This window comes from Pollicipes pollicipes, unplaced genomic scaffold (genome assembly GCF_011947565.3).
Source record: "Pollicipes pollicipes isolate AB1234 unplaced genomic scaffold, Ppol_2.1 Scaffold_7261;HRSCAF=8764_pilon_pilon_pilon, whole genome shotgun sequence".
NCBI classification, from domain to species: domain Eukaryota; kingdom Metazoa; phylum Arthropoda; class Thecostraca; order Pollicipedomorpha; family Pollicipedidae; genus Pollicipes; species Pollicipes pollicipes.
This window is the reverse complement of record NW_023597054.1, coordinates 4,182,353-4,200,879: the sequence shown is the minus strand read 5'-3', so window position 1 is coordinate 4,200,879 and position 18,527 is coordinate 4,182,353. Positions and strand designations below refer to the sequence as shown.

Here is an 18,527-nt window from a genome sequence, read left to right as displayed (position 1 = left end):
AAGTCTGGGCGCTCGGATGGAAATTGAAATGCATCAGAGCGAACTTGAAAAACCAGGCGGAGAAATTAAATGAAATGGCGGAGCCTGCCACCACCTGCTGCTTTCTGATGACATGTCCACCACATACCGCCAATGTCACGGCGATCTCTGACGTTTGTGGCGGTCTTGCTACATGCGGTCGGCCGCCAGTCATCTCACGCCTGCACTATTGCCTCTCCCGTTTCAAGAGCATTTGTAGCATGCACCACACATGGAGCTTACCGTAAGCGCACTGTGTGCTCCTGCATCCATTACCAAAGACAGAGAAACGATGAAAGGAGCTGAGCACATCTGAAGTCGTTGGGATCATATCAGAGTTATGCATACCGTTACTTCCGTCATATTTCTCTCGGTCTTATGCGTCCGTTGCAGCCCATCTTACGCGGTCACGGCCATTGGCTGCCTCGGTCGATCAGCTGATCGTTCGTGCTATTTTCATGCACGCCAGCCTGCCTACCGCCAAGCGCGTTAAGTCTGGGCGCGTGGATGAAAGTGTTCTAATTGGTCGGGCGGGGAAGTTTCTCGCTTGAGTATCTCTAGTGCCACACATCGCTTCTCGCTGTGTTTTAAATGGTACTACAGATCATGATGCAGGGAAAATAAAGATTGATTTAAGTTAGATCTTAAAATATTGAACATTGCTTGGCCTGGTACTACTGGTATTTCTCAGCGCTTCATCCCTCACCGGACATGATTTGCAAGGACAGTTTTAGACAAAGTGGATATCATAGCATATTTGTAAAATTGAAATTACATCGTGCCTGTTCTAACATGGAACTTAATCCCACGGAAGTCAGTTTTTGTGATACTGGTGTAGCGCAAACATACTACATACATATTGCAAAACAGTCATAAGCATGTACACATTACACAGATGCATATTATTTACGGGCAACAATATTAATCCGCAACACGTAAAGCGCTCAGTGCTCCGGTGCCCTTCGCCCTCGCCAACTCAGAACCCACTGGTGAGCGCAGTGGGCTCCTCCAACAAAGCCCCCCCCCCTCCCCATTGTTTCAGGGATCTGACCAATATTAGTCGCGGGCCCAGTGTTGTCCCTGCTTGGGAACTGGGTCCTCAGGTCCAAACCGACACGGAGCCGACTGTTCCGTTCTGGTGGTGCCTGATCCACGTAGAGGTCCCCTTCGAGGTCCGCGATCAGTACAAAGGGCCCTCCGACAGGCATTAAGGGCCCGGGCCGCAGGGAGGAGTTCCCTAATACGATCTCCGCCGAGCCCATCGGGCCTCTCGGAGCTACAAACAGGGTTTGTTCGTCTGTCCTCATAGCGCTAAGGCGTGGAGGGAGGGGGAGGGGGGGGGGGCACGTACCCCTGCGCATCTCCTGTGTGCGCCACTGGAGGTACCTGAGTGGTGAATGCGACCCCTGAGCGACCAGAGAGTATCCGAGTAGTTTTCCGGTTGCCTTAGTATCCGTAGTTTGAAGGATCATAGAAGTATAAGAAGCTATAAGGGTCCTTAAATACCATTGTACCCTTGGCGGCCGTGAAATCCACTGCGCGGCCAGAGGGAGTCCACGGGTTTACCGGGGCCCCGTTCTTGATGGGAAAATGCTGCCAGCTGCTCCGCCCCCTCAGGTAGCAACCTATGACGTCCCACAGCCACGTCATCTACGTCATGGAGAACGCTTCAAGAAACTCATTAACATGGTGGTTAGTAAAACCAGCTGTTTCCCAACAAACACATTTGACGCGCAGCAGAGATGATATTGACGAGTCGGGACAGTCAAATGTACTTCAATGTACAAATGTACAAAAGCTTCATGTGTATCTCTCACGACAGCTGCCTATACCATAACGACTTACCTTAACGAGAGTATTATAGGCAGAAAAACGTAGATCATCGCCCGCGACTCAAAAAGACGTTACATTATTTCAAGCGTTGCGCGAGCATAACCACATGCAATCCATCATACCACGGACGCGAAGTTCAACAGGCACTGATAACTAAACACCTTATGCCAACTAAGATCATCGTGCATATATATTGGAGGGTCGTCCATATATTGTGTTACGCATGGACGAATTTTGGCGCGTGTGGTTGCAAGCAGGGATACAGCTTTGCTCGGAGCACGTGTGCAAGGAGAAATATCATGTGGCAAGTCGCATGAAGGAGAGTTATGCATATAGACACTCAGACGAACAATATCCATGGAAGCATGTGACGTCAGGTTATGCATTATATTAACACTCCAAAGCATTCAATGCACAGATCAACTTTCCCAAAATCATACTGTCCAGACAAACTATTTATGTTACGGGATCCAGAAAGTGACCAACACAGTAGCGCACTTACCGACGTAGCGGTTCTGTCCCTGCCAAAGCGCCAACGTCGCGTAAACGAGATAGAAACTTATCTACAATTTGTGGTTCCAGGACATGATGACGAAGATTTCAAATCGCAGTTTTGTATCTCGCACAGTGTTTTTTTCTCTCTAAATCTCTAGGCAAAGCTGACTCCCTGTTATGACAGTCATGGCCAGCGCAGAGGGAACCAGAGCGTCCGTTGGAAGATGGGATGCCTGCGCTGCAATATCGTGCCGGGCCAGTACCCCAACACGCCGTTGGCGACAAATTTGGAACTTCAAAATCTGGGTCACACCAGTATCTGACAACATTTTGTAAGTATGTTGCTGCCACACGCGGTGACGACATCGCGTGGCCAATAGGAGCGCGGTTACATGAAACCATCGGAGGCTGCAGCGTGCGCCGGCTCCCCGGGTGTGGTTGCAGCCATCGACGGGTCCTTTCTCTTTATGGATGCACCCAGCAAGGAGATAGCAGCTGCTCATAATACCCACAAGCATCGCCAAACAGTACATGTACTGGCTGCTTGTGATCACCGCGGCGCGCTCGCTGATGTACTTGCAGGGTTCCGGGATCCGCCCACGATTGTCGCGTATGTTCGGGGAAGGGGTCCCTCTACTGCGACGTCAGGGGGCATCGGCGGCAGCTTCTCCCATCTAACACACACCCCATCAAGGACAGGAGCTTCCCCTTTCCCCGGAGATCATCACCCCTTCCCGAGACAGCGATCACCTCAGCCCCACTCAGCACCACTTCAACAGACCCCACAAAAAACACGTGTCAAAATTGAACGTGCCTTCAGCATGCTGAAAAACAAACTGCAGCAGCTAAAACATGTAGAAGTGAAAAGCATGGGCATTGTGGCTGAGGTTTTCATTGCATTAATCACTGCACCATGCATCAATCATTGGGTATCATGAGCATGGAGCAGGAGATAACATAGTGCCTGCAGAGCCCCACGAGGCAGATCCCGTGGAACAGATTGACGTAGGTGCCCTGTTGCTTTCTAGTATTCAGAACCTGCAAGTGCGGTGCATGGGCACCACAAAGCGACAGCACATGGCTGGCCACCTCATGACAAAGATGATGCATGCAGCATGCTTCAGTTAAATGTTGTAATGCGACAATTGAGAAAGATAAAAGCAGATCGGAAAGAACAGTCAATTAATTACATTCAAATTCAGCACAAACACACTTTGGCAAACAGACGGTTGAGGAGCAGCAGAGGGTGTCTTTGGAAGGAACATAGACTGAAAAGCTCGGAGACCCTCCACATCTAGAAAGACAACAATTTGTGCACACCCAGTTACTGAGATTACTTTGGGCAACATACAGTATGGCAATTCCATTGTTTGCTTGCCTAGTGCATGTCAGATCTCATCCACAGGTGTTACCATTTAGCACGCGCACGTAGCATTTTAAGAATAAATTGTTCGCTACCTTCCTTAATTAACCAGTCAGGTTACATTATGAGGGTTAAACTTCATTCGAACAATACTTAAATACAGGATGATGACATCTTTGACATGCATCAATTTTTTACAACTCACCCATCTTGCCAAACACAGCAGACAAAACCATGGTCCATAGTGAATGTTTTTTGGCAAAGCATGCATATATATAATGGCCACATTAGGGAGATTCAGTGCAATTAAGACGAGCACAGGTCATAGCTTGATGTGTACAGAACAAATTGCTCAAAATTATGCATATGACCTTTATCATCAATAAAAATGTTTCACCATGACAATTTTATACTCCTGTCTTGTACTTCCACATGCTTCAATACCACTAGCGATTAATCAGTGAAATTAACCTCACATTCCTGTTCCCTACTAATAAGATATGCTAAAATACATACGAGTGCATAATCTGTTAATATAAATTTTAGGTAATGTTACCATGACACACTTCAGCACCGGGGTTCCGAAACTCCACCATCCCCGTGTTGTTCATAATCTGTCAGGCATGCAGTGAAGGTACGGGTCAGAGAGAAGCCTGCCGCGCGTCCTGCGGTCGTCTCGATCAACTCCAGGCTGATGTTGCTGGACCCCCATATTGTATACCAAGAAAGTTCTGAAGCGCAAAAGGAAGGAAGCACGTCAGGATTGGTGAAGTGGATGGCGAATGCAAGCTTACGATTCTTCTAATGCATCGAGCTTATATATCACAAACCTGCTCAGTGACATATGCTCGACTCCTCCGTTGAGATGGTGAATCAAATGTACCTTAAAGGTTGGCACGTGCGTAGTGTTTCCATGACGGTTGGCAGGCAGATAAGTGCATTTGCAGTGAACGTCAGCTTTTTAGTTCTTATTTACTCGCAACGAGAAGTGGAGTTCCCTATTCAGTTACAGCGCATCCATCGCCGCCCCAGCTTTGGCTCTACCCTGCGGCTCCGAGAAAAATAGGTCAATTCCGGAGAGAAACCCGTATGTTGGCATATTATCGAGGTAATTTTCTTTTTTTCCTATCGCTGAGCCAGCGAACTTGTTTTGCAAAACTACGCTCCCGCTTTAAACGTATCTAACTGAAGGAACAAATTGTCCGTAGGCTGTACCATTAAGCGCGTTTAACCAGAGGGAGCAGTCTCCAGATTCAGACAGCCCCCCCCCCCCCCCCCCTCCCCCGTGAGAGTAAAGGCATATGAAACTTCAAGTCAGTTAGTCTCACACATCAGTCATCAATGCCGTCAAAAAATGTGCTGTTAAAAATCACCAACACATATAGTAAATAGCGGAGCTAAATACCGCGGATAATTCTATCCATAGCCCGCAATGCCAAACAGTAAATTTCCCGATAAGCTCCTTCCACGACAACCCCGCAGCTACCGCCGAGTAACTAGCTTTCTTCGATGCCACGGGCCAGAGATCGAAGTTTTGAATTTTTACACGCCTGCTGCCAAGGCCGTGCTGGCGCGACAAGGCTTGGCGAGCTTAAACAAAACGTTGTCCTTGTGCATGCACGGTGGTTTAACTGGGTAGCACTACCCCATGGCGTCACTCGTGGGCTGAGACGGGAGAATTCGGCTACGTTACCCCTCTAACGGGCAATATCGGAACCAATGGGTTTATGGTTGCCAGGAAGTGGGACAGCATCCCGACCCTTTGATCTCACGCACGCTGGTTGTTATAAGCGCGGGATGTTATGAATATTGAATGGTGTAGTTTTAGATGCTGCTCGCTTGGATGTTCTGGCAATCCTCTTTCCAGGGACATTTGGCCATTTGTTGAATTTTGTGAACGCTGTACGCTGCGATTTTGGACGTTATGACTTCTGGATATTTCAACACGCATCCGGAGCCAACCAGACGATTGTTACCTGTGTTAACTGGGATGCCACAGATCAAGACATTTTCACAGCGAGAGCATTTCGCCTCCAACAAGCCAGCAGCAGTAGCATTGGTCACACTCGCGAGTACTACTGGCATTCGACCAACGCGACGGATAAACCATGCATAACGACAGAACTTGTGACATAAGACGAATAGTTCGTCTCTTTGGGCAGGCACAGCTTCAGACTTCACATAACTCGAACACACCGGAGCAACAACACAACTTTGTGACGGATTGGAACAGACGGCTACGTATCGGACACGTAGAGTCGCGGGTAAACAAGCTCCGTATTCGCAGGGCAGGCTTGTATCACATCTAGATTTTTTTTTGTCAGAAGCACGGCTTACAAATAACAGACCAATATGCGACGTTCTGAACGATTTCTGCATAGCATAGACACAACGTCTTACCGGCAAGCTCAACCTACCCAGTGAAGATTCTGACAAAAGGCAGATTCTCGTTCTAGTGCATCATACGGTGACCGAAGTAGAAGCAGTAAACCCCTCACTTTATGAAATATGAATAAATCAGCTGGGTCGTGCGATGTGCCAAAATTCATGAAATAAGCGTGTCTTGCTGTCCAAAATGCGCTACACAAAACGTTGCAATGAATCATTTTGAACATTGGCACTCCCCACACACGCTCAAAGATACAAAGGTCATGCTTGTGGTCAAAAGCAACGTTTCCGCTCCGATCTTGTCAGCGCCCACATCTCATCAACTTACCAGAGGAAAACAGTGCGTGTCATGACAGTGACATTTCCAGATACATGTGGCACGGATGTGCTATTCTCATATGTAAAGTCGTCTTCACACACCCAGCGATCGTCTCGTCTCTCCTGGCTTAAATTTTCAAAAAGCTAAGATCAGAGGCCCTGAATCACCTACGCCGGATTATACAAAATTATCATAAAAAGCATGCACACGATAAGTATTATTTTTCTTTTAGTTCAAACCTCCGGCGTCGCCGAAAGGTACAGAACATCGTTTGCGCCTTGAAAACTCACATCATTTTGAAAGCCTGCCTTTGACTTGAAGTGGCGGGTGCCACTGTCCTGTGTTTGTGGTGTAGGGTAGACGGATTGTGCTGGACTGCTCTGGCACACCCCGCAAGCGCTGGATGCCCTCACAATGTGCTGCTCGGCTCAAATCGAGCAGAATCGACTACAACCGGAGTCGATTTTCACACAGACGACATGTCGCTCTACGCAGCACACAAATGACGACATTGACATGGCAGGCGACAGACTTGTCAGTGCCCACTTCATTTTGCACTGTCCTATGTACCAGGCCGTCAGAAATATTCTTTTCTGAAGTTTTCAGGCTGTTCTAGAATATGATTAACAGCTCTCCGTTCAGCTGATGCATTTAGCATGCCGTCATGAGGTGTTAAACTTGACACCCAGCAGCGGTCGACTGGTTTCCTGGCATTTCGCAGTGTTTCCTCATGAACGCAAAGTGACCATTGCAGTCAGGCGCGCCCTAAAACAGCAATATACAGCAACAAAACAGTTAACTCACATTACATTGATTACGTTACGTGGTATGCCCCGAATGTTCCCTCCCCCCCCCCCCCCCCCCCCCCCCCCTCCGCTCGGGCAGTGGTAGCTAGTGTGCTGCCCAGTATGCCTGCGTGCACCGCAGCACACACGCCTGTGTGGACCGCAGCACACGCTTTGGTGCACCGCAGCACACACGCCTGTGTGGACCGTAGCACACGCTTTGGTGCACCGCAGCACACACGTGTAGACCGCAGCACACGCCTGCGTGCACCGCAGCGCACATGCCTGTGTGGACCGCAGCACACCCCTGCGTGCACCGCAGCACACGCCTGCAGGCGTGCACCGCAGCACACACGCATGCGTGCATTGCTGCGGTGTGCTGCGTCACGACGACTGGGACGCCCGCTTCTGGTTCACAGGAGAACCGCGTCTGATTCACAGGAGGACCTCTACAAGGCCCGGATAGCGGAGCGGCAGGCCAAGGAGAAGCTGATGGAGTTCTTAGCCAAACAATCGAGCCAAAGCGTCACGCAGTCTTTCAATGGGATATCGGTGAGTAACATGTGCAGACTCTGGTAGCATCTGCACCACGCCCATAAAACGCCTAGCCCTGCCGGCAAAAGGTGGTGAGTTATATTTTTCACAGCATCTGTAAAGCAGCGTTCCAAAGCAAACATTTTCAACATCCAAGTATCGCGATCGCATGAAACGTTGCCATCTCCATGCTTCGTGCTCGGCCGGAACACTGGAGACCGCAGCGGTGATGTCGTGAGAGTAACCCCAGGTACTCGTCTCCTGTGGGGCCCGTGAAATAACCTCGCGCGGCGGAGCAAGCGCGTGCAGAGCGGATTCGGCAGGGGTGGGCGTGGTAGACGTTATTTCATTCATTATTACGGGTGGGAGGTTTGCGGTTTCACAGGTCGTCGTGTTCTTGCAGATCATTACGTTGTGTCCGGTATGCCAGTTGTGTTCCCTTATGGAACAGCGATACTATTTTATGTACCGCATATTGTTCACCGCATGAGCCTCCCTGTGGATTTATCATGAAGCTCATAACCCTCACCCGGCAATATTATTAAGCCGAGTCCAATAAATGTCAGTTGCTATGACATACAACGTGGCTTCCTAAATCCGTCCACTTTGATATAAGGTACGCACCTTAAAGCACGAAATGTATGCATTTTCACTCATGAATCAAGTTATTTAAGCATAGTCTCAAACTCTCATGTTTACTGTCGGCAGCTCGGGTGTTTCGATATGTCGACAGTCGAGTCTAGCTTGATCGCGTGCCCAGCGGTTCCTTCTCGCCGGATAAGGTGCGCCAAATGAGGCGTCCGGTGATAACTGCTGTGCGAATCGTTGTTTTCGGAGAGATAAGAGTGGGACGCTCATGCCACCATTCGTGGAAACGTTGATATCGGTTCTTAGGTATTATGCAAGTATTGCACTAGTGTGGGAAGAAGTTGATGTCGGTTCTTACGTATTGTGCTAGTGTTTGGCTGGTGTGGAAAGAAGTCGATGTCGGTTCTTATGTATTAAGCAAGTGTTGGACTAGTGTGGAAAGAAGTTGATGTCGGTTGTTATGTATTACGCGAGTGTTGAGCTAGTGTGGGAAGAAGTTGATGTCGGTTCTTATGTATTATGCGAATGTTAGACTAGCGTGGGATGAAGTTGATGTCGGTTCTTATGTATTAAGCGTTGGACTAGTGTGGTAAGAAGTTCATGTCGGTTCTTATGTATTATGCCAGTGTTGGACTGGTGTGGAAAGAAGTTTATGTCGGTTCTTATGTATTATGCAAGCGTTGGACTAGTGTGGTAAAAAGTTTTGTATACGTTGATTGGGGAGTTTTGTCGAATTATCATGTACGCGATCATTCGCGTCCGTATGCATGTGGGCTCAAAGTGACCAATTTTAGGGCATTGTTTTGATGCTGAAAACATTGACAAAAAACAGGGGTCAGAAAGGCACGTTTTTGGCTACGTTTCCTTGTAAGAATCAGATCACGTTTTCAGATCATGTTTATTCACTCTATCGCTTTTTCATGTCAGTGCCCCATTTTTCATGTTAGCACCCCGTTTGTGTCGGTCTCGGTAGCTTTTGGCCCGCCTGCGGAGAAAAGCTAAGAAAGCGAAATCATGCCGCGATTTGCTGGCTGTGCCAAACCTTGATTGCTTTGTTTCAGCCCTCGTATAGGATCTTCCGAGACATTTCTTTTTTGCCATATTAGCATCTAGTCGATTGAAATGACGGGTGAGAAATTGCCTGGAGTGCAGCGCTCTTGGTTTCAAAGTGCGTTGCATGTTCACACGGGCTGTTTAGGTCTGCAGCCCCGCTGTCATTGCTAGTTTGTGTCATTAGGTCATGGGATTGTAATGAAAGCCTTAGGTCGTTGCGGACGACGCCATGATGGCGCTAGAATTGACCGTTTGTAATGGCAGTGACGCCTGAACGTTGTCTTCTGTGTTTTCCCCCTTGGAGCCTTCATCTAGCTGACGAGTGGTCGCTCGAGTCACGAGTATGGAAGGCCAACTTAGCCCCCGTTCATTCCCACGTCACCTCGGGGAAACGTCACACAAGGTCCGTAAGGGATCATAAAGGAGACACGTTTGATGAGCTAATTACGGAACGTGCAACGTATGTATATGGTGCTCAGAGAACGCCCGTTGTGTTTCTCTATGATGAAGATAGCTGTGACTTGTCGACCCATCCTGCCCTGAGAGGTGCATATTCCCGCCTACACGTCTATGAGGCTGGTTAATATGATCCACAGCTACTGCGCATCGGTGTGTTCTGTAGCACGCACCAGTATCAAAGCATTGAGGCGAACGCAAGGGTTCCCGAAGACGAGGTCTTTTCCGAAGAAATTTTGCTTTTAGGCTTTTTGCTAGCAATGAATACGTCTCTAAGAAAATTAGAACGATTCAAGCCACCGTTTTGTGTCATAGAATTTTCTAGTTGATGTTTTGAAAACGGTTATTTCTTAACGACCACATCTACGACCATATCTCAGGTATCAGATATCTCACGACCGCATCTCAGGTGTGCGTTTTACGTTCTTACGGTGAAATTATGCTTTGCCTGGCGTGTCATTTCCGCGTTGGTGTAAATAAATTATCCAACGGTTTGGCGCAATATTAGTTATGTTGTGCGGTCTGTGAGAGCCTGTTGGGTGCACTCTACTGCATCACTGTCGGATATATTTGGCATGTTCGCGAGAAGCGACTTGAGGGAGCTTTCTCTCTGGCAATCTGCCATGCCTCAGAGAGCATTTTTCATTCTTGAGGTCACAGAGGTGTTTTACACGAGGTGGTCCAGGGCGAGTCAACTGCTGACGGTTTGCAGCATCGGATTTGGACTCTGATCGCGTACACTGACGCCGACGGAGTTCGTCCCGGCCAAACCGGCCAGCGGCCAGCGGCCAGCGGGCAAGGCGGACGTCGGCTGGCGAGCTTTACAAATCTGATGGGATTGGGAAGTGTACACGTCCCGTGTCTTGCCTTTCGGGAGCTTGCCAAAACCGTGCGCCTTTGTGTCGCTGTCTTGTTCGCGGAAGCTGGTGTAGTCTTTCACAGTGGGCCTAATCTGCTGATATTGGTTCTCAGGAAAGCTATTTTGCATCACATTGTCTCTCCTTTGGCACGGCATGAGATGGCTTCTTCAAAGTGCGTGTTGCGGAACCGCTATGTGCACCGTTTAGTTTTCGGGCTCTTTTGAACATTCCCAAAGAAGTGTTCCCCTGGCCTGCGCTGGGAGCACTAGAAGTCCTGTATGTGCTGTATCCTGTGACTTTATTATGGTCCCTATATATTCAATGGCGACATGGTCAGAGTTTCCTTTTTTGCAAAGGGCCCTGTTGGGACATAACAGTTTCCCACCAGCTCCGACATAAAATGTTTACAGCTCACGATCAGTTTTGGTCGTCTCAGCCCCCGCAAAATGCTCTATTTCGACGTCACATGCCGTGTGAGGCTCCTGGTGACTGGCTGCAGTTCCAGTTGAACTTTTTCCCCACGTTGATGGCTTGATTAAGTCTGAAACGAACAACATGAAAACATGTTTGGCATTTTAGTTGTGCGGTCGTTTAAGTGTTTGATGGTGGGAGATGGAGATGGACACCACAACTCTGGTGTCCTCCTTTGGCCTCGAGTGCGCAGCTTGTTACGGGCCGGTCGACGGTTGGCTGTTATATTGCAGTATCATTACGGACTGCCCAGACTGAGGAACACCCTGGTAGCTTGTTTCCCGCAATACGTGCATAGGGTTTCCTGAGCATTCAAGTGGGCGTGCGGATTGTATTTCTGGATGTATTAGTTGGTTGCCACCGACAACGCAGCTTCTCTCTCCTGTTAATGCTCCTTATTTAAATGGATTCGCGGACGTCTTTATGGCTGTGGCAATATTCCTCACTATATGATATTGTGCTGTGATATGCTACCCTGCCGGGTCTCGTTTGAGCCACTGTCTCGCCCCTCTGTCTCTACGCGCCTCGGACGGCGTGAGACACCCGACGCTAGGGGAGGGGGAGGGGGCCTATGGGAAACGGCACCCGAGCGCTGCGCGCGGCAGGACCGATTCGGTGCTGACTTGATGAACTGGTTCGGAAAGCCCTATTACGTTTTCGATGGCTCTGCAGATGAAAAATACGGAAAATTCCAAGGTCATCTTTTGTAAGGAGGTATGTTTTTACAAATTTATCTGAAAAAATTCACTGGTAATTAATGTATAGGATCTGTGATAAGCATTTTCATGACACGGTCGTTAGAGAAGTCTTTTGTTAAAACGTGAAAATGACACAACGTCTATTACTCAAAAACGGTAGCTCCTATCGCTCTAATTTTCTCAGAATTGTGTTCAGGGCTAGAGAAATCTCACATAAAATTTAGTCGAAAGCCCAGATCGTTGGGTGTCAAAATGAGCCTTCTTTGGTTGATTTGGCATGGAACTACCCGTAGAGTATTCATGTCTCAGGTATTTCAGTTTCTTGTATTATGTTAATTGATAAGTGGCCCAATTTTTGACAAAATCGGGGCAATTCGTAGCCTTGGTGTAATCTGTAGCGTCATCGCTGATATGCACGTAGCGCATTTCCCATGCGCTTAGGTCATTGCTAACCGGGATTTGTGTTAGCTGAATCAGTCTGATCAGTCGAATGGTTCTGGCGATACCTTCTCGGAGAGGCGTCCAAACGCCCCTGTCCCTCCTCGCGAGTCGGAAGTGCGAAATACTCCAGCAGGGGCCTAGTTAAACAAGTTGTCAGTGACAAGTGCAAACAGATGCAAGTTGTTAGTGGTTGATAATCAGCAAGGCAAAATCTCGATAATGTGCCGACACCACGGGTGCGGTCTACATTGGCGGAGACGTCGACAGCCGAGCTGTCAGCGGGTGTGAGCGTGCAAGAGGCGTCTCTCACGAAGCCAGGTGTGCGGACCGCGGCTCCCAGCCCGACCCGAGGCGTCTCTCACGGGGCCAGGTGTGCGGAGCGGTTGGCGTGTTTGTCGGAGGTGTGTGGAGCGGTTGGCGTGTTGCCGTCGGTGTGTGGAGCGGTTGGCGTTTTGTCGGAGGTGTGTGGAGCGGTTGGCGTGTTGCCGTCGGTGTGTGGAGCGGTTGGCGTTTTGTCGGAGGTGTGTGGAGCGGTTGGCGTGTTGTCGGAGGTGTGTGGAGCTGTTGGCGTGTTGTCGGAGGTGTGCGAAGCGGTCGGCGTGTTGTCGGAGGTGTGCGGAACGGTTGTCGTGTTGTCGGAGGTGTACGGAGCGGTCGGCGTGTTGTCGGAGGTGTGCGGAGCGGTCGGCGTGTTTGTCGGAGGTGTGCGGAGCGGTCGGCGTGTTGTCGGGAGGTGTGCGGAGCGGTCGGCGTGTTTGTCGGAGGTGTGCGGAGGGGTCGGCGTGTTGTCGGAGGTGTGCGGAGCGGTCGGCGTTTGTCGGAGGTGTGCGGAGCGGTCGGCGTGTTTGTCGGAGGTGTGTGGAGCGGTTGGCGTGCTGTCGGAGGTGTGCGGAGCGGCCGGCGTGTTGTCGGAGGTGTGCGGAGCGGTCGGCGTGTTGTCGGAGGTGTACGGAGCGGTCGGCGTGTTTGTCGGCCGGTCGCTCCGCCCGCCGGAGCCGGCAGTCAGCAATGGTGGCCCTGTGTGCGGGGCAGGCGCGTACGGTCGCCAGCGAGCTGTGCACGGTGTCCGCGGACAATAGGCAGCTATCTGGCGCGGAGCCTCGCAGCCGGGCAGGATCGGCGGCGCTGGTGGCAGCTGCGCTCACATTGACTTGCATGACATGGAGATTTGTTCAATATGGTATGGAGAGCGTTGGCAAATACGCATGTCGCGCTGCATAACTGCCGTGGTGAGGAGCTCGCATGCGTGACGGAAGGCAACGACGAAATTCTTGAAATGAGGTTGAGCCCGTTTGTGGTCGGCCTATATGTGGCGAAGCCCTATGTTTTATGCCATGTGGACTTGATCATTACCGCACTGGTGAAGATGGATGTCGATTAGACGGAAGCAAATGCTGTTCATAAGTTGAGCCGTTCTAGATGCATTTGCTGGCGACCAGTCGGACTATGCCTGACTGCATCCTGGCATATTGCGAAGTATGGATCAGTTATGGATGGGCTCAGATGTAGTGATAACACCGCAGCAAGAAATGGCGTGGTGGTCCCAATGCGCCGTCATTGCTGTTACCAGGATAAACTGTGAGGATGGATTGTACGGAAGAACGATGTGGCAACCCCACTCGACGCAGTCTGATGGCTCGGCGGTACAAGTGACTGGATGAACGTTGGTGAAATAATGTGACAGATGAAGCGTGAAATAATAAAACATGAAATTAATTGGAATAAGTTTAACCCCATGTCATAGCGCGGGTCTGCATCACTGAACCTAACGTATTCCGCTGGCAGTCCGGAAATCCGACTCATGCTTCTGCTTTAACACGCGCTCGGGTGGGGGTCAAACTGACTCCCTCAAAGGTTTTTTTAGAGAATGGTTTCCGAAAGACGCGGCGTAGCCACGCCAAATTTTGCTTAGCTGTAGATAATTGAACAGTGGATCGTTTGGTATCAAAAATTTAGATGCACCTTGTAAGGTCGCTTACCTAAGGCAGGTCAGTTAGGCCATGGTTTCGGCGGTCAATTTTCAGGGAATCGTTGAGTATGATAAAGCAACGGAGTGTTGAACGAAGCCACACATCTCTGAGATGCACTCTTGGGCAACACAAATATCAAATGAGCATATTGCGTTGAGTTAAGGTCAGGTATGAAGGCCAGACCAAGGTCAAAACCAACCGTTTTATTGCTTTAGGGCGTGCTGGATGGGGTAATTTCTGGTGCTCATTTCGAATTGATTGATAGCGGGAACCGCATTATACATCTTACATAGACTTCTTGGAGGTCAGAATAGGTCACTGACCTAAAATGACCCAGATCAACATTTCGTTTTTAGAACCATACTGCCTAGCGTAATCTTTGTCGCTTATTCAAATGCAAAACTCAGAGCAGTCTTCTACTATTTTGGTCACCATGACCTTCAAAAGGTCAAACAAGATCAGTGATCGCAAATGAGCATGTGACCTTTTGCTGAAAAACAGTTGTCCAGGTTCGAAGGGCACTTTGGATACCTTGAATTTGACTTTGTTTATCCGTATTTGATCCGAAGGTCATGATCTGGGAACCTCAAACTTTAACCTAAGTGAGTTCACGTACAGGTCAACACATTCTGTAAATTTGGTGTCTCCAGCTTTCTTAGTTCCCGAGATCTCAGTGGGGAGTCATATTGACCCCCCACCCGAACGAAGAGTATCTAGCCGGCCACCCGGGCGCGTGTTAATCCATTTGCGCATCAGGTCTAGGATCGTGCACTGTGCCGTTGCATTACCATGGCCTATGATGATGAAGCTGGTTGTGCTGCCCCATGGCCATGTGGCCATCAGGCACGATCACCGCTCCGTCCCCCTATTATGCACCCCTCAAGGCTTTGATGGGCCGAGACTTTTGAAAACACCCACCACATGGCAGTTGGTAATTTCTGATAGGCCTTAAAACTATGGATTGGGTGTGGTGTTTTAGTGGATAGGCCATGGGGAATAAACCCTTCCGATGTTCCCAGGCGAGAGCTCTGTATCATGTATCCGCTACGTTTGGGATGATGCAAAATTTTGGTGGAAATTGAAGTCGTTTTAGGTTTTTTGTCTCAAAGGGCTACACTTTTGCATTCATCTGTGTCTCGCAGAACATTTAACAACGTTAGCGCCGCTGTGGCGCTGTGTCCGGCCGCGTGGCGTGTGTCAGCGCCGTGTCGTGGCGTCGTGGCGTTGTGTCCGGCCGCGTGTGTCAGCGCCGTGTCGTGGCGCTGTGGCGTTGTGTCCGGCCGCGTGTGTCAGCGCCGTGTCGTGGCGCTGTGTCCGGCCGCGTGTGTCAGCGCCGTGTCGTGGCGCTGTGTCCGGCCGCGTGTGTCAGCGTCGTGTCGTGGCGTTCTGTCCTGCCGCGTGGCGTGTGTCAGCGCCGTGTCGTGGCGTCGTGGCGTTGTGTCCGGCCGCGTGTGTCAGCGCTGTGCCGTCAGCCGTCGCCGGCTGTGTGGCGGTGTCAGCTGACGCGGGCGGGCCTTGCGCAACAGAGCGTGTACGACGGCGGCGACAGCAGAGAGCTGCCGGAGCTGCATCTGAACCAGTCCAGCGCGCTCACGTCCCAGCTGGCCCAGTACGACCTCATGGCCGACACCAACATGGACCAGCTCAACCTGCAGATCGAGAAAGAGCGGTCAGTAACGGTGACGCGGCCGTCGCACAGGTCGCTGCTCGCTGACCTGAATGGGGGGGGGGGGGGTCAGTCGAGTTGCACGGCCAGCGTTAGGTCATATGGAATACGTTGGCGCGAGGTCGAGGGTTGGGTCGGATTCGCCAACCGCACTGTCCTGTCTCATTGTTAAATAGAGGTGTGCTGGATGGTCCGGATCCAGAGGATCAAAGCGCCAATGCACTGTGTAAGCGTAGTGCTGCAACTTTATTGCAGCTGTTTCGCGGACGACGTGTAGCTTGCTGTTGTCGATACTGAACACATACTGTGCGCAGTGTGTGCCGCCTGGTTAGATATTCTTCCGACAGAATGCCAAATATCAGCCTCTGGAGGGAGTATGGGAGTGATTAAAGTTCATGTAGACACATATTTGTAGCTTTTATTTTGATGTGGAAAGTCACCATCGCCTTGTGAAGGGGCTGAGTTCCTCTTAGTTCCAGCTTGTGCCATCACGTAGTGCTAAGGTGGATTTGCCTTACGGTCCGGGTTTTCAGTGTCGAGTACCTGCAGAAATCGAAGCACCTACAGGAGCAGCTTAAGGAGATGCGAACCGAGATTGAGGTGCTCAAGATTGGAGAGAACCAAACCCTGTACGACCACATCCACGACGAACAGGTCAACCTGGGCGAAAACAAGTACTCCACCTTCAGAAAGGTGTGTCATTGTTTCGGTAGCCTTCGTCGTCGCCGATGTCTCGCAATTAGACGCGACCTCGCTGGCACTGTCGTGCTGGGCTCGGGCGGCGCCTCGCACACCCGTGCTGCCGGCCGCTGCCGCGGCACGGCCCTTGCCCACCTTGTTATTAGTGCTGAAACGCTCCGGCAGCGGCGCGTCATTAGTTTGGCGCGAGCAGTCCGGAGACCGGGCGCGTGTCGCCCCATTGTTCCCGTTTTGGCGCGCGCTGTATTTCACCCAGTGGTATGCGCCACTCGGGGCTGACACGCGCCCGCCCGTCACGTTCCAGACAAAGGAGGGCTCCACGCGGTCCCGAGTGGCCTTCTTCGAGGAGCTGTGAGCAAGCCGTCTGGTCCAAAGCGTCGCAGCGCCTTATCAGTGCCAAGTGTGCGACATTGTACGTGTCGACGCGAGGCTGTGATTCCCCAACTGCCTTCGGCGTCGCCGGGGGCAACGTGGCGGGGTGGCCGCTACCTGCGCCGCGGCCGGCCCGGCCCGGCCCGCCCTCGTGCCCGCAGTGGTGTTTGTGTCGGAGGCGACCACTGCCGACTCCCGTGCCTTCGGACGCCACAGGGCCGTGACCAGGCGGCTCGCCGAGACAGCCAGACGCTGTTCACCGCGGGCACGGATCGAGAGCACCCGCGTTTTCACTCATGGTACCGTGATGTCCATCTCGTCGGAAGACGTTGCAGCTACTTAGTCGACTGGAACGCCAAGGCCCGGCGAGCGGCCTGCGGCGCCGGGCCTCCCCGGCCGCCGCCGGCTGGTGCAGCAGCAGATGGTGGCCAGCTAGTCGGCCCGCCGGCCTGCTTCATAAGGCATGCATTTAGTGATCCCAGAGCAGCTTCTGCCGCTGCCTAAATGGTCTGTAACTCTACGATAGCGATATCATTTTCTACGTGTTTCTAGGCTGTTGCCAGTATGTTGATGGATCGGCTTGTTCCAGCGTACAGGCGCTGAACTGTTCCCACTTTCACGCTGTGACATGAATACAAGATCTTCCATGTGAACGACGCAGCGCGCAGTGGCGTGTCTGACGTCACGCTGCGCGTGGACAGGTGCGGACGCGCGACAGCCGGACACAGGAGTGAAGCGTTGCGTCCGCCTGGAGAGCCGAGATGGTGTCTTACGGCAGGTTATAAACTCACCTCAGCTCCTAATTGTCCCATTCCTTCCAATCTGCCCTGAAGTGGTTCATTCATTTGCGCTAGCCGAATCGCTAAAACCTTTCGTCCCTGCCACCTTGCGGCTTCGGTCATTCCTGGTTGCGGTTTCAATTATTTACTGCTGACGTCCTGGTTTGTAAACGGCCGTCGTGCAGCCTCCCATCAGCGTAACAGCGGGATGAGATGCTGTCTGACCGTTAGGTTGCCCCCTTACCACCGGCCGATTGAGTCGCACAGATTGTGTGCTTAAAGGCGGCTAGGCCACTATCGACCGAAGGTCCGCGATTGCCACAATAATTATCTATGCCACCGGGCACACGAAAGTTTTGCGCCTCGCGGTCAGAGGAGTACAGGAGGACCAATGCAGTACTGCGGTCACCACAGCACGGCACAGCATGACACAGACACACGCGCACACGCACGCACACACACACACACGCGCACACACGCACACGCACGCACGCACGCACGCACGCACGCACGCACGCACGCACACACACACACACACACACACACACACACACACACACACACGCACACACACACACACACACACACACGCTTGTAGGACCTAGCTTAGTGACTCCTGCCGGCGGGCCCAAGCAAAATGTCAAGGTATGTTTACGAGGAAGATGAAAATATACTACACAGGGGGGGGGGGTTTGGGGGCGGCCAGTGCAATGGTGGCATCTATGTTTGTCTCCAACGA

The 18,527-nt window shown here is 51.2% G+C and overlaps 1 protein-coding gene across 1 annotated transcript in view; it reads left to right on the top strand.

Annotated features, from left to right (window-relative positions):
* The window catches only part of Mer (ezrin/radixin/moesin family protein merlin), an 83,126-nt gene extending 65,464 nt beyond the window's left edge, over positions 1 to 17,662 (top strand). The window contains exons 14-17 of the mRNA XM_037237628.1: positions 7,643 to 7,753; positions 15,799 to 15,941; positions 16,472 to 16,631; positions 16,942 to 17,662. Of these exons, the coding sequence (XP_037093523.1) occupies positions 7,643 to 7,753; positions 15,799 to 15,941; positions 16,472 to 16,631; positions 16,942 to 16,992 (465 nt within the window). The 3' untranslated portion in view covers positions 16,993 to 17,662. The remainder of the gene's footprint in view (positions 1 to 7,642; positions 7,754 to 15,798; positions 15,942 to 16,471; positions 16,632 to 16,941) is intronic.
* Positions 17,663 to 18,527: the final 865 nt, after the last annotated feature.